At 34.5% G+C, this 16,315-nt stretch overlaps 1 protein-coding gene across 6 annotated transcripts in view; it reads right to left on the bottom strand.

Annotated features, from left to right (window-relative positions):
- LOC137408214 (cytochrome P450 2D28-like) overlaps nucleotides 1–16,315 on the bottom strand; it is a 44,999-nt gene that overhangs the window by 16,446 nt on the left and 12,238 nt on the right. Inside the window, exons 1-7 of one of the 6 annotated variants that reach the window (XM_068094627.1) lie at nucleotides 15,037–15,256; nucleotides 14,600–14,644; nucleotides 11,474–11,715; nucleotides 5,253–5,406; nucleotides 4,313–4,837; nucleotides 2,788–2,931; nucleotides 100–242 (exon numbers count right to left, since the gene is read on the bottom strand). In XM_068094627.1, the coding sequence (XP_067950728.1) occupies nucleotides 100–242; nucleotides 2,788–2,931; nucleotides 4,313–4,837; nucleotides 5,253–5,406; nucleotides 11,474–11,683 (1,176 nt within the window). In that variant the 5' untranslated portion in view covers nucleotides 11,684–11,715; nucleotides 14,600–14,644; nucleotides 15,037–15,256. Of the gene's footprint in view, nucleotides 1–99; nucleotides 243–2,787; nucleotides 2,932–4,312; nucleotides 4,838–5,252; nucleotides 5,407–11,473; nucleotides 13,744–14,201; nucleotides 14,242–14,599; nucleotides 14,645–15,036; nucleotides 15,257–16,315 lie in introns of those variants that run through there. The other 5 variants (XM_068094628.1, XM_068094629.1, XM_068094626.1 and 2 more) reach the window with 5 other exon arrangements.

The following is a 16,315-nucleotide window of genomic DNA, read 5'->3' on the forward strand; positions in this document are numbered from 1 at the left end:
TAAACTACCGATTAATTTAATTCAATTGCAGTTTCTGCTGCTGCCCCGATCTTGTTAGATATATCGATACAAAAGTGTACATTCATTATAAATTCACACCTTGCCATCGATCTCCACAGAGTTGCACAGGGAGTGGGGCACTGAGGATGGCGCAATGTTAGCTTTTCTCAGAACCTCAAGTAGCACAGAATCAGTATAAGGCAATGACAACCTGTCCTTAGATGTCACACACCTGTCTAAACCTGAAATGAATCAATTACTCTCAACATGGGATTGTCTCTCAGCAAATATAGATTTAATAGTTACATAAACTCAAATACAAATGCAGAGCGATCACCGTCTGCCGGACAGTATTATGACACCTAACATGGGCTGTCAGTTGTCATTCATAGCCAAGACAAGTCCAGCCATTAGTAAGCATACAAATTTTCTATAAGTACAGTGGACCCCGCCATACAACATTAATTCATTCCGGTGTTGGCATCTAAAGGCAGAAATTACATATAGATGGGTATAAAAACACATACGGTAGTAATTGTCTATTGCACCCCTGGTAAGAAAACATCAAAATTTTTTATAAGTCCTGTACTTATTAAAATAACTCTAGCTTCGTTGCCAAGGTAAGCATTTTCTTATTTCTTCCTTCAACGTTGTTCTCAATCATAAAACCCAAGGTTAATAAATTGAAGTTAGACATATAGTTATCTATATATATATTTCTCAAAGTTGGTCGTGTGTGTATTTGTCATTGTGTATGTCCATCTAAAGGAATTAAAGTTTCAAGATCTGATGGATTTGAACTCAGAGATTGCTACCGCAAGTTTAAAATCCAAGCACTACCACTGAGCCATACAAGGCGTAAAGATCTAAGTTGTTATCATATACCTTAGACCGTATGCACGCGCTAATTATTTTAGGATTGCACCCACACGTTATGATGCCCCTATTAAGAAATATTTTAGGACCGAAGTATATGCAAAACGATGCTTCTTCGTCTTTTTCTTCGTTTGGGCTAATTTGTCACACCCCACGATATCAACAATAATTTATGTCGAACTTCCAATTTGGCGATTTGATTACTGATTATATACGTTATTAAGAGATATACGTTATTAAGAGATATACGTTATTAAGAGATATACTTTATTAAGATATATACGTTATTAAGATATACGTTATTAAGAGATATATGTTATTAAGAGATATACGATATTAAGAGATATATGTTATTAAGAGTTATACGTTATTAAGAGATATACGTTATTAAGAGATATACGTTATTAAGAGATATACGATATTAAGAGATATATGTTATTAAGAGATATACGTTATTAAGAGATATACATTATTAAGAGATATACGTTATTAAGAGATATACGTTATTAAGAGATATACGTTATTAAGAGTTATACGTTATTAAGAGATATACGTTATTAAGAGATATACATTATTAAGAGATATACGTTATTAAAAGATATACGTTATTAAGAGATATACGTTATTAAGAGATATACGTTATTAAGAGATATACGTTATCCGATATGGTAAAAACTGATAGCAAAATGGATAAAAGATAAAATTTTAGTTAAAAGTTTAAAGCTTACTAAAATATGTACTAAAACTTCCTTCAAGTAAGTTAAATTCATTTAGGTCAGATTCAGCGTTTATGCTAAACGTTTGTCTTGAAGGTAAGAACTCTGCATGTAGTACGTTGTAATGTTATATCTTGTAGATCATAACCACGAAATACACTAAAGTCATTGTACAGTGTAGGTAACTATAGTTACTAAGGTTAACATATTGTTTTGTTACTATTTTTTAATAATGATTTTGATGATTTTCACCAGGAGGTGATTGCATTAGATAATTACTATGGGTTTCTATATCACTCTATGTACCTCTATAGCCTGCGATATTTTGGCATGTCAGTGTTGGCATGCGAAAATTGGCATGCCAATTTTCGCATGCCAACACTCTGAAACGAACTAAAACCATATAATTGTAAACCAAATAATTTTGAATTGTAATCGTGGCAAAACAGACTATATTTAGCCATTACTTGCTAATGATTTCACGTTTACATTTAAACACCTATTTTTCCTTCTAATTTATTTCAACGAAACACTTCTTTCAAGTTATGAAGTTTGAAAGTTACAGTTGTTTGACAAGGTTTGAAAACCTTTACAGTTGTTTTTAGTTTTTCTCTTAATTTATTTCAACTACACAAAACACTTCTCTCATTATATGTAGTTTGAAAGATAGAATGGCAAATGTTGACATATTTTAAATACTAATAAATGTTCTATCCAAAGACTTTTTTATTAGCTGGGCAACGCCGAGTAGCACAGCTAGTATAGTTATAATGAAGCTAGTATATTAAGTAAGCTAGAATAATGAATTAAAATTTATAGTAAATATTATAATGAATACTAAAATGCACAATCAATTTTCACGTTCGCTTTTATGCACTGTACAGTAATTGAAAGCTAACTTGGCCATCAACTTACTTGAAAGATTGCTATTTCTGATCAGCTATTTCAAATTAGATTTAAACCAACACTTTTAACTTTGAGCAAACAAACATCATAAAGTTGTAAAACATTAAAGTTAAATTTTAAAATTAATTAAATCATTAAATAGACTAATTTAGTTATTAAAATTTAGCTATTAAAATTTAATTAGGTAATTTGTGGAAAATTTAAATTTAAAACATAAAATTAAAACAAATAACATAGGCCTATGCGTTCAACTTCTCTGGAAAAGTAAATCTAGCCTAAGATTTCTTACCTAAATGCTCATCTATCTCAGCCTGAGTTTTTTGCAGCACCTCAGGATATAGACACATGTAGAGTAGGGCCCACGAGAGGGCTGTAGATGTGGTTTCTGTTCCAGCGCTATAGAGCTGAGCGCAAAAGCTAACGCAGTTATTATCTAAAATGGGTGTAAAATACAGAAGAGTGCAGCAAAGATATGAAACCTTCCCTGATCGATAAGAGTAAATATAGCAAATAAATCTGATTCAATCTTGATAAACAAAGTTAATCTGTTTCTTTATTTGTTAATTATTTTCTTTGTACGTTGACATTGTCACATGTTGGAGCAAAGATATTTATAAAAATACAATGCTATTCATTTTACAGTCTAAAGATTTACCAATTATGTGTATATTTCAGGGAATTACACAAAACAATATAACAAATACATTGTATTAAAACTACGTGAAAATAAATTTAAAAACTCAATGAATAATGTAATAATAACAACCAATGCAAAAACATTTATCTTGATACTCTACGAGTATGGAAGTAGAAGTGATGCTTAGGTGGTGATGTAGAGGTGAAAGTCGAATAGCGATGGTGATGTAAATATGCAACCCAACTAAATGCCCGGTGTTGCATTGGTAATAGAAGAACAGCTTATAAACAGTGACAGGCAATGTAGTTGCCATTGACTAAGTTTCTTTACCAATTAATTTGAGTAACTTAAGCTAGTAACTTGAGCTGGTCTAAATATTTACTATAATAAGAGCCGAACTTATAATTGTGCTTAAAATCGTTGCTTTACACGTCACAATCTCTCCTGCAATCATGATCTTCAAGTGTGCTAGTAATAACCAATAGTATTTTCACAAGAGCTTAAAGTGTGCATATTTTAACCAGTGCAATAATCATATGCACAATTATGCCATAGTATGGCAAGTGAGCCGTGTGGCGTAGTAGCACATCTGTCGGCAGACCTGGGGATTCCGGTTTTTTATCGCTACAACTGTGCATACGAATGACAGACGGTGACATTTGTATAAATAGATAAAAGATAAATAATCCTGACTTGGATTAGGTAAAATATTAACTAACCTAAGTAATAAAGTATAAATTGACTTAAGTGATTTGCTTTTCTATTTTTTATATATATTTTTTTAAAAGTTTCATTTTTAATATTCATCAGTTTTTTTCCTTTCAGAACTGCAATGCTTCCAGAATCGAAAATGAAAATTAAAGGTACTTTAATCTAGAGTAAAATATTTTCTCAGATTTTACATCATATGATGAAAATGTATGTCGAAGTGATTGTAGGTCAAGGTTACAGTGACCAATCACAGCAAGCTAACTAATAATTATCTCACATCTCAATGTTTTGACTTGTTATGAAACATAGATCAGAAAAAAAAGTATTTTACAAAGAAGATAAAAAACGAATGACCTACTTAACAGAGTGATGCCATGTGGTTAACCTGTACCTATTGGTTACACAACTTATTTGAGGGTCTAGCTGCACATCTGTGTTAGTATGTATTCATTAGTGTAATAGTTACCTGAAAAACACTGCTTGTCGTCTGCAGAAAGAAGCGGCTGTCGTGAGTTTAGAATATATCTATCGAGCACATCTCCAAGATTGTTATCATCGAATTTCTGTTTGTGTTCATCGAAATACCGAGTAAAGAAAGGACGGATGATGTGAAAGCTGATAAAGGAGTACCTATCCCGAAGATGCTTGAAAAACAGACCAGCTAATGGTATGTTATCCAGAATTGATAGCTTACCAGCCAAGGCAAAAACTTCATTCAATGATTCGATAACAGTCGTAGCTTGCTCGTGTTCATAACAAAACCTCTGCCCTAGCACCATTTGGCTGATAAGGTTACTAGAAGCTCTTGAAAGGCTACGTTGTACAGAAATTGGTGTTCCAGTGTGTGGCTTGATATAGTGTTTAATATACTCTTCTATTTCCTCCATTATCTTTGGCTCTAGAAAAGCTTTGCCCATTCCTTCATCTCTTAAAGAGCTGATAGCCATAGATCTTAGGCTTTTCCATTGTGGAAAAGGAGCCCAGAAAATACCTAGAACAAATACAAGTACCAATATGTATTGTATGTACATGTTTATTGTCAAATAGAAGTGTTCGACCATAATGAACTGAAAAGACAACTCTAACCAAACAACATAGCTACTAGTTACAATACACAGCTGGTGAGTGTTTATTGTCAAATAGCAATGATAGATCATGATGAACTGAAAAGACAACTCTAACCAAACAACATAGCTACTAATTATAATACACAGCTGGTATGTGTTTATTGTCAAATAGAAATGATAGATCGTGATGAACTGAAAAGACAACTCTAACCAGACAACATACCTGCTAGTTATAATACACACCTGGTATGTGTTTATTGTTAAATTGCAATGATAGATCATGATGAACTGGAAAGACAACTCTAACCAGACAACATAGCAACTAGTTATAATACACACCTGGTGAGTGTTTAGCCAGTTCTGTGTTCAATGAACTCAGTGCCTTGGCAGATCTAGTGCTTGAATATTGCGCATTCTTAATCAAAAGTTTGTTGAAGTTATCATACCCTGACACTACAACTCTCTTGTGCCCTCCCAGCTGTATAGTGAACACCTGGGGAAAGATAACAAGCTAACAGATTCAATCTTTAATTGGCAAACATTGATAAACTCCATTGTGCCAATGGCTTTGGTTAAATTTGCTGAGAATCTACATTTCTCCATAAACTAATTTAATCAGCAACGGGTAAATGTGTTTCATGGGATTTGTGTCCTATACCTTGAACAACGACTGTGGTTTCAATATCTTTACTAATATGATATGGCGATAGACAGTGAAAGACTTGCTCATTTAATGAAAAATTCTAACATTCCTATCTAGAAACTAGAACACTTAAAAATTTTTTTATGGTAAAACATGGTATGAAACATTGGCAACATACTAATATGACGATATTAGTAAGATTGAAACCAGAATTGGCCCATACACATTTAAAAATGGTTCAGAAACTCATAACAGACTTGAATGCATTATCTTTCTTCCTTAAAAAGCATTGCTTTGAATGAGAAAACATTTGGCAAACAGAATAGAAAGTAATTGAATGATAAAGCATTTCATTGGTTTATAAGCCATAAACCAAGCCATAAACGTTGAACACGAGCCTGTTGCTGTGCGTACTGCGAGGAAGCAGCACAACAACATAGTCATACGCTATGAAGGTTAAGAAGTGCTAACATATACTGTGACAGCTGATTGGTTGATAGCCTTTTTCCAGGAACCTAAAATCATGGTATTTTAAAATTTTTAACATGATATTTTGTAAGCATATACACATGCATTATAAATTTGGTTGAAGTAACTTTTAAGGGATGACTTCACACAATCGTGTAATAGCTGAATGTCTAATAGGCCGGTGAACTTCATAAAATTATAGTGTTGCTGATTGGTTGGATAAACTATAACTTGCTGCTGATTGGTTAGGTAAACTACAAAGTGCTGCTGATTGGTTAGATAAACTACATACTGGTGCTAATTGGTTAGATAAACTACAAACTGGTGCTAATTGGTTAGATAAACTACAAACTGGTGCTAATTGGTTAGATCGTCGATGAAGTTTTGCTGATTAGATAAACTAGAGAGTTTTACTGATTGGTTGGATAAACTAGAAAGTGTTACTGATTGGTTGAATAAACTAGAAAGTGTTACTGATTGGTTGGATAAACTAGAAAGTGTTACTGATTGGTTGGATAAACTAGAAAGTGTTACTGATTGGTTGGATAAACTAGAAAGTGTTACTGATTGGTTGGATAAACTAGAAAGTGTTACTGATTGGTTGGATAAACTAGAAAGTGTTACTGATTGGTTGGATAAACTAGAAAGTGTTACTGATTGGTTGGATAAACTAGAAAGTGTTACTGATTGGTTGGATAAACTAGAAAGTGTTACTGATTGGTTGGATAAACTAGAAAGTGTTACTGATTGGTTGGATAAACTACAAGGTAAAACTTATTACAGTTTTTCCAAATTTCAGCATTCCTCTCTGTAGGCGTTCTTTGCAGAATTGAAATAGGCTCTGATATAATTTTCCTTCTAAGTTTACAAACATGCAGCTAGTAATATACTATTGCTATACTCGTCTTTTAGGTACTATTGGTAGCTCTGGCTAGACCTAAAGCTTGTGGTTATTCTAGTACTATCTATCATTTTGTACTGCAGAAGTACATTGCATATGCTTGTAAGGGAGTAAAATGTAGGTATAACAGCACGAATATCTCTATTAAAGGTTTATTTGCAACAAAATTCCCATTACAGTTTTTTGATATCAAAAGATTCACCATGTCTTACTCTGTTGTGTTGTAGGTGCAAAATATGTGGAAATGTGATTACAAGCTCTTAAAAGCTCAAAAATGAACAGTTAATCGTAGCCATCCCAAAACCGCCGTAGATTGGAATCTCTTAATTTCAATGACGTTCTCAAACATTGTGGTTATTGCTTTTACATGTGATGTTATCACGTGAAATAAAAGGCTCAATATAAAACATCTCGTAGCACTAGTTTATGACAAACACTTTGGGTTCTACCGGAAAGCCTGTATCAAATATAGATGCTCACTACTTCACAGTTTCATTTCAGCCTGGTCTGATCATCTAGTCGTAATCTGATCATGTGAACCATACTTCCGGCCAAATAGCGCGAACAATTTCTGCAGCATTTTTCGACTATCACAGGTGACCAACAGGCTCCTCATGTTTATCAGAGGATGTTATGCACTTCTTCGAGCTAACGTTAAAAAATTAAACAAATTTTTATGGTAGGTTTTGAGATATCATTGATCAAAGTCACAGCATTACAACGATGATGAAATATGTAAGGACAATATACATGGTTTTATTGATTGTGTGAAGTATATTTGTGAAAATATTTCGATGAATGAGGTTGCATGAAAGTGTAAACAGAAGCAAATTGTGTTCAATTACGTCCCATTTGAGCCGTTTTGGAAAGAGATTCCAATCTACAGCATTTTCGTGATGGCTGCGATTAACTGTTCGTTTTTGAGAGCTTGTAATGACATTTCCACATATTTTGCACCTACAAAACAGCAGAGTAGACATGGTGAATCTTTTGATACCAAATAACTGTAATGTGAAATTTGTTGCAAGTCAACCTTTAATTAAGCTGCTATGTCATTGTGTCTACTAGTCTGTGTAAACACTACGTTTTTCCCAGTTTTGGCCAACTTTGTTTAGACTTCAAAAGCATATGCTTTGTGTCACGTTGCTAAAAATATTTGGTTTCAAAACTCTGCGTGGTTCATGAGAACCAGACTCTTAAACACCCACCTACAGACCATCTGATTAAAAATTAAAAAGATTCAATGCATCTCCAGCCTTACTACTAGTAGCACATAATGCCAACTGGAAACCGTTGGGTCATTTAAAAACAACAGAACTTAAAAATGCATGGTGTTATTTCTTCGTCAGCAATGCAACACTCTTCACGAAACAAAAAGTGAATGCAATTACTGATCTAAAATGTCACCAAACAATGTTGAAAAAAAACCACTGTTCATTTTTGCTGACTCGCAATAAACGTTTTGCAAAATTAATGTCAGCAAATGTGAATGCTGACTTAATTGAGAATACTCACCTATCTGTCCTCCAAATAATGTCAACATAAACAAAAAATACATTCCAGCATTCAGTATTGTCTATACACATTTTTTAATGGAGTTTATGACGACGATTATATATTAAATCTATATATATATCTTAGTGTTTGTTTGTCATCTGCCTATTGTTTGTGTGTCCAATTACAATGATAAAGTTACGGTAATGAAAATCCACATCGCGTTGGAATTGATTTCGAAACCTCCGGGTCTGCAGACAGGCGTGCTATCCACCAGACCAAGCAGTAATATTGCTATACAATGGAATAATTGTGATTATTACTCATTGCACCGATTAAAATACCTACGCTTGAAACACTTGCGAAAATATGATTGGTTAGCACGACTAGCACGCTTGAAGATCATGATTGATTGTGTGAGAGACCATCACGCGTAGCGTAACGATTGGAAGCTGGCTTCATGGCTCTTATTATAGTAAATACAAAGACTAGCTTAAGTTACCCAAATTCATTGGTTAATTATTTTATTACCTGTGCAACCCCAGGCATTCAGGTAGTATATATATATATATATATATATATATATATATTTGTTGAGGGCACCAATGTAACCCTATTCATATTTAATGCACCAGTAAACCCCTTCACAAATTGGAGGAATCTCTATATACGAGCTCTCTAGATAAAAAATACAATAAATTTTATATTTCCAAACAAAAACTCATTTGAAATGCAACAGCAAATTTATGTATGTGAATTTCAGATGTTCCTGTTAGGTGATCAAATTATCAAAACCACTTGCTCTACACACAATGATAGCATTTAAAAAAATGTATAACAATTTACTGTGGTAAAATTTTTTAGTTGTTTATATAGTAACCATTAATTATAAGCGCATACATAAGCGCTTACATACCATGAAATCTCTCACACTGCTCATTCCTCCCACACTTATCTCCCTCACTTCACCACTACGCATACACCCTGAACATGCCACCCACTTCCTCCATGAACAAGCAATCACATTATAGTTTATATTCAATTACTTTCAAATGTGGTCTTAGTAATGAGAAAGAAGTTACTATCATTATTTTTTATCTAAACTTCAATGATTTTACAGCCAGGTGAACAGCCACTTTTTGAGGAATAAACAATACCAGATAGGAAATAAAATTATCTCGCATGTGGATATCAAAATTTCCAGCTAACCACATTTCAACCCAACACATCACAAAATCTTAAAACATTTTGCCTTATCCAAACTTGCTCATTTCTGCATTTATGTTATAGGTTTCAAAATAGTGCATGAATTATGCCCAGAATATTTGTATTTATCCTTTCCTGCCACATATATGACAAACATCATTTTGTATTCTGTGACACGAACATACTATATCCACCATCGTATGTTTTAGTTTATGAACTTTCTGTTACTACAACCTAAAATTCACTATCCTGATTCCTCGGCAATACTATTAGGCTAGAAATTCCCCTGTCATACAGCCCCTGACCAAAGTGATAATGGAAAAAAGAAAGGGTACTGCTGGTTGTTGAAAAAGTGGTTGTAAGCAGGAATTGACAAAGTATAGTGCAAATAAGAGTTGTTCGAGATATAAAATAAATTTGAGAGAGCACGACTCCAAAAAGGTACAACTAACACTTTATTTTGGAGGTAATGTTGGGTTGAAACCAGGTATATGAGTAATCGGTTAATTGTTGATATTACAGTTGTATTTGGTAGTGTAATATAAATAGATATATAAAGGTGAAAAAGTTCTATTTTAGAAGTGTAAGTATAGAAAAATGTTAGGAATGTTGTGAATGGAAAGTATATGGGGAATGTAAAGTTGTATATAAAGTAATAGAAATGGCATAATGGTATATGATATAAAATAATGTTGTAAATAGATTTATATGTAGGCCCTATATAAGAAAATGTAAAGTATTTTGTATACGAACTAATAACAAAGGAAACATAAGATAATAGAAATATAGAAAAGGAGACATATAAAGTGTTTAGAAAAAGTTCATATAGAAAATAATAGAAATAGTTTTGTTAGATAAGTGCAGTGTTCTATTAAAGATCGCGCAGTCTAGTCTCCTTTCTTTTACGTTGTAGGATTTGGTTATTGATAGCTAATCGAGTGATGCGCTCCCTAGCGAAGTTGTTAACAAGTAACGCAAGAGAGCAACAAACGATATTCCAGCCAGAATGGTGAAATGTGCACGTTTTTCTACTATCTGTCGCACGGCTTTATTGTTCTACTATCTGTCGCATGGTTTTATGGGCCAGAATGGTGAAATGTGCACGTTTTTCTACTATCTGTCGCACGGCTTTATTGTTCTACTATCTGTCGCATGGTTTTATGGGCCAGAATGGTGAAATGTGCACGTTTTTCTACTATCTGTCGCACGGCTTTATTGTTCTACTATCTGTCGCATGGTTTTATGGGCGTTTTGTTGACCGGTCTTAAATTTTTATTAACAAGGCTTGTCAGGTTTTAATGGCGATTTTAGGGCAAATTAATCTTTCTAGTTATGTATCATCCGATCAGATGGGTAAGTTTTAGGATATTGTCGACAATTTTCAAAGACTTGGTAACATATTTAAATAGGTGTATAAGTGTTTTGCATCATTATTATACTTAAACGACTCCAAAGGAAAATGGTTAAATTTTTTGATGGGATTTCGGTACAAGGGTTTGGGTATGGCCGTTGATGGATACTTTTCGGGAGTTGTGTGCACATATGCATTTATCAATAGATTACCAACTTTTAAAACACTTCTCTTCAACTCACTCAATAATTCCTTATTTCTGCCCTTTTATTTTTGTTTTGACATGTAATGAAAAACATTATTTTGTTGATGATTGATTATTTGTTTGATTATTATGATTATTATTAATGCCAATAAAATGTTATACATACATACAACACAGCGGATTCAAATTTGAATATAAGTACCTACAGAGGTTCATCAATGACATAGCAAGTATTTGCAAGTAACATAAAGAAGTATGTATTCTGTAGAAGACTTGATTTGGTTGAACTTACATTTCCAAAGCGTTTTCTGTTGGCCTCACAAAATTTGATGATAGAACCAGACAGGTATATTTGTGGCACGTTCCCGAGTATTGGAAAACTGATTGGTCCTGGAGGATAGTGGTCAGACTTCTCATGGAAAATGAAGTAAAGGAGACACACCAAGAACAGAGACACAAGCAGCGTTGTAATGCCAACATCAGGAACAAGGTTCTGCACCATTTTGAAGATCACGAGATCTCACTTCTCTCAGTCTAAAACGCGCAAATAGAGATGAAAGCGGTAGAAATCACCAAAACTTTTCAAATTATCCCAGTCTGGTTAAAGATTGAAATATACTTTACTTTTGCTACGGAAGATTTTTTCAAGGTCCACAAGTCGTAAAGATGTTTGTTTTTATATTCTTGAATGAAAACCTCAGCATGGATACGCACATATACATATCTGGCTTATCCTGATATAGACTAACAATACCAAGATCCAAGAGCAAGATCTGTATTTATAAAAACTGTGCCTTAAGTATGTTAAGTACAGTAAGTTCGCTGAGTTGGTTTCCAAAAAGCATACTTGCTTCGTACAATTTTTGTGTAGGACAAACAGGATAAAAAGGAGCCTCCTGGAGTTGAAAGTGACTGCTTCCATATCGATTTCAGTGGCTCATTATCTGCGTGGATGCTGGTTATAGGATTTTAGAAGACATACTAATTAGAATGCTGCAAAAACAATTGCAAATTGCTCAAAGTGCATAATTCTTTCCAGTATTTATGATACCATTAAAGGCAAATGCCACTGGTTTACCATATTTCCTGAGTTTACTAATCATGCAATATAGTATGGCATTTGGTCTATTGCTGATAGCATTGAACTGCACAGTGACAGGGTGGTTTATTTTGAAGCATTATAAAATTGTCTAAAAAAAGGGAGTTTTTTGAGCTTTCTAAATGTAGTTGATGAGCATATACCTGTTAACTATACTTAACAGTAAAATACTGTGAAGTTTATAGGTCTGTTGACGAGTCACAAAAATCTCACAGTATCACTATCTTTGGGCATAGCCATATCACGCATTGTCCCGGTCTTGAAAAGATCCTTCTTCAAAACCCTTCCGATTATGTCACACAGTGAATGACTTTGAAAGAGAAAATGTAGAGTTCAGTAAAGTAATTCTAATACAATTTATGTATATACTTATATGTAGAAGTTATCCTCTTGTTATGGTCACATGACTGAGATGATTCAATTCCGATCGCTGAGTTTTATCGTCTGCATTGTTGTAGGGAAATATTAGCAAAAGCGGATAGCAAAATGGAGAAACACCTACACCACCGAAAATATATGCAACATTCTAACAAACAAAAAAACACCTAGTTCATTAGAAGACCATCAGGAAAGACATTCATCAATATACCCATCTACAAACAGATTAGAAACCTCCAGTGGAAGCAACCCATGAAAAAACAGACATCAATTGACGTGGCAAAAAACCATTAAAAGAAATTAGACCTCTACCAGACACGACCAAAACAATTGGAGTAAGTCATTAGTTTGAATCATTACACTCCAATGATGTACTTAAGACAAGTTCACCCAATTATTAACCCTCTGCAATATAAAGAACAGAAAATGAGCCCCTAAACACCTTCTCACAGGCTAACAGAGACATCGAGAAAAAAAGAGCAGCTCCAATGACTCAGCCTCTTGCTCCTCTGCCTGCACAACCTCTCTGCCTCCCCTGCCTGTGGAGCCTCTTTTCCCACCACCTGCTGAGCTCTCTTCCCTTTGCATCTGCAGAGCCTCTTTCCTTGCAGTTGGAGCCTCTACCCCTATCATCAGCTGAGCGTCTTTTATTTCACTATCTCAACTGCTGAGCCTACACATACCTATGGACTGGCATGACTTTCATTAAACTGTCAAGACTCACAGCCATACGGGACTGAGCCATGAACATGCACAACCGCTCAAGTAAGGGTGTAATTTTTATTGGCTATTTCAACTTTTTGTCATTAATATTATAGTTTAAAATTTTGTTAGTTGTGTATTTTAGTTGTTTGACTTATAGAATAAAAAGTAACTGTTACTGGTAATATAAGTATTGCTTACAATAGCTTAACAACTTCACTAGTACCTGAACCATAATAATCAAATTAGTTCACACAAGCTAAGCAAAAGTGCACAAACTAAACATAGTCAAAATAGAATAACATGCCAAAGCAAATTCAACATTGATGTTGGGTGTGAATTCGGATTAGTTATGTATTTCTAAAATTATAAAACAAATCTGTTATTGATTAAATTTAAATCTGAAACCATCTATTATTAAAAACAACTAGATATTACAATGTTAAATCTAAGCATGCAAACTGGTGTTTTCGCTACAGATCTGATATCAATGAGGACTTACAGCGCAAGCTTATAAGCAGACAAATCTGACATTCGGACGCGTTTGACATATCACAGTATGTTGTTTGAAGCCTTAAGAAACGCTTTTGACAAATGCAAACCAGCTAGAGTAGTATCATATTCCATAGTCAACGTTGAGTACAGAATAGTATACCTTACACCAAAACCTTTCCATAAACGCGATTACTCAATCTGCAAAAAGTAACCAAATTAGCGACCTAATAATTTAGTCTGTTCGGTTGTGCAAAGTAGTACCGCGTGATACTAAACAAAGAGATGAGTAAAACTCTAAAGAGTTGGAGAAGTCGATAACACCGAACATACAATATTTTAGGTATACCTGAGGTGAAGTATCGTCCAGCTGAAGGTCTCGCTTTAGCCTTGACACGTGAAATTTAAATAGCCGCGCTTCCCTGAAATTAGCGTCTAATGATTTATCATTTCGCGGATTAGGCTACAAAAATGCTCTGGTTTTATCGATATTTATCCCAACCGCAGCAGTTTGGTGTAAAGACATTTTTGCTGTGACCAACCATTGATCTCATGTTCAACGAACTGTAAAGCGTTTAATAACGATTGTGCAGAATGATTGAAACGCTAATTGGAGTCTGTTATCGGTCTGTCTATAAATGAAGATTTATACCGCAGAACATTTTCTGCTAAAATACTTGTTCAACTTTTTTTATATTAACCTACTAATACGCTTTCTTGTCAAAATGTCAAGGGTTACGAGCTTACATGTGTGACATTCTTTATCTTAGTCTCATCATCATCCATCCTTCCCTGCAAACAACCATTATTGCGTTTGCCATTTCATAGTTGTAATATTTATGTTTCTTGTTTATATTGTCATGTCTGGTTGTGGAGAAATTATGTTATGCATAACTAATCCGAGTTCACACACAACATCAGTGTTGAATTTGCTTGTCATATTATTTTATTTTGACTATGTTTAGTTTGTGCACTTTTGCTTAGCTTGTGGGAACTAATTTAATTATTACTGGTTCAGGTATAGTGAAGGTGTTAAGCTATTGTAAGCAATACTAATATCTACCAGTCAAACTTACTTCTTTATTCTATAAGTCAAACAATAAAATACACAACTAACAAAGTTCTTATAAACAATAATATTAATGACAAACAATCAGAAGAGCGAATAAAAATTACATCCTTACTTGAACGGTCGTCTATGCTTGTTGATCAGTCCTGTACAGCTGTGAGTTTCGACAGTCAAACGAGAGTCCTGAGAGGCCATATGTAGAGAGTGGCAGCAGTTGAGATAGTGGTGTAGAAGAGGCTCAACTGATGAAGGAAAAGGAGGTTCCATCGGTAGAGAAGAGAGGCTTCTCAGCAGGCAGATGGGGAAGCGTCCAAGGAGGCCCTCTGGAAGAGAGAGAGAGAATGAGAGCTAGAGTGAGAACTAGAGCCGGAGATAAAGATGGGGGATAGAGGTGCTGAGTCATTGGAGCTGTTCTCTTTTATAGACGTCTGGCATGTGGGATGGTTAGCCTGTGAGTGTAGGTTGAGTGTTAAGGTTCAATGCTTTCTGTCAGGCATATGAAGATATCTTGTTTGCGTACGTCTTCAGCTGGTGCACGCGATGGCGGCGTGTAGGGTGGAGCTCGTGATTTACTCCTGGTATCTAGGTCATGTTTGACAGGGGTGGCAGATCTATATGTGTGTACTCATTTGATTCATCTCTAATGTTTTTCTTGTGGTTTTCTGGTGATGGTGGTTGGTAGGTTTAATTGCTTCCACTTCCCTTTGGCGGTTTTCACAGGTGGTGTTGACGCAGTTTCTATGACTGATTTCTTCCAATTCTGAAGTTCACAATTTTCTTTTGACGTTTCAATTATCGAATTATTTGATTTCTTTTAGGCGTCTTGCTGCTTGTAGGTATTATATGCTTATCCTGTGGTCTGGCTACATTCCCTGTTGGTATCTTGTTTTCGCAGTATCTCCATACAACAATATTTAATTAGTTCTTGCTCACACCCTGTTTAGTGTGTTTTCTGTCTTTCTGTTGTAGATAGCTTAGGTGACGCGCTTTGATATCACATAAATTTACTAGCTAATACAAACTTTTGTTCCCTCACTACAATGTCTGCATTCTAACAATTGCCACTACAATCATACAAAAAACAACATTACAACATGTTTGCATAAATTCAACCAAAATCTTATATACCCAACTGCAAAAACATATGCAGCTTTTCAAAATCTGGATTAGTTAACAGTGCAGTATTATTCTTGATCTTGTAATTTCCTTCCTAGTGGTAAATATCTCAGAGATCAGTCGACACTCCTTGAGCTACAAAACATCAAAAACAAGTTTTAGTTCTCAAATGTCTCCAAATATGGTTTGCTCAAATTGTGCATTTCAGAGGGCCAACTCTGAAATTTGATATAAAAAGAGAAAAACACAGTTCACCATCAACTTGATAGACCTTCTGA

Source organism: Watersipora subatra, chromosome 11, assembly GCF_963576615.1.
Source record: "Watersipora subatra chromosome 11, tzWatSuba1.1, whole genome shotgun sequence".
NCBI classification, from domain to species: Eukaryota; Metazoa; Bryozoa; class Gymnolaemata; order Cheilostomatida; family Watersiporidae; genus Watersipora; species Watersipora subatra.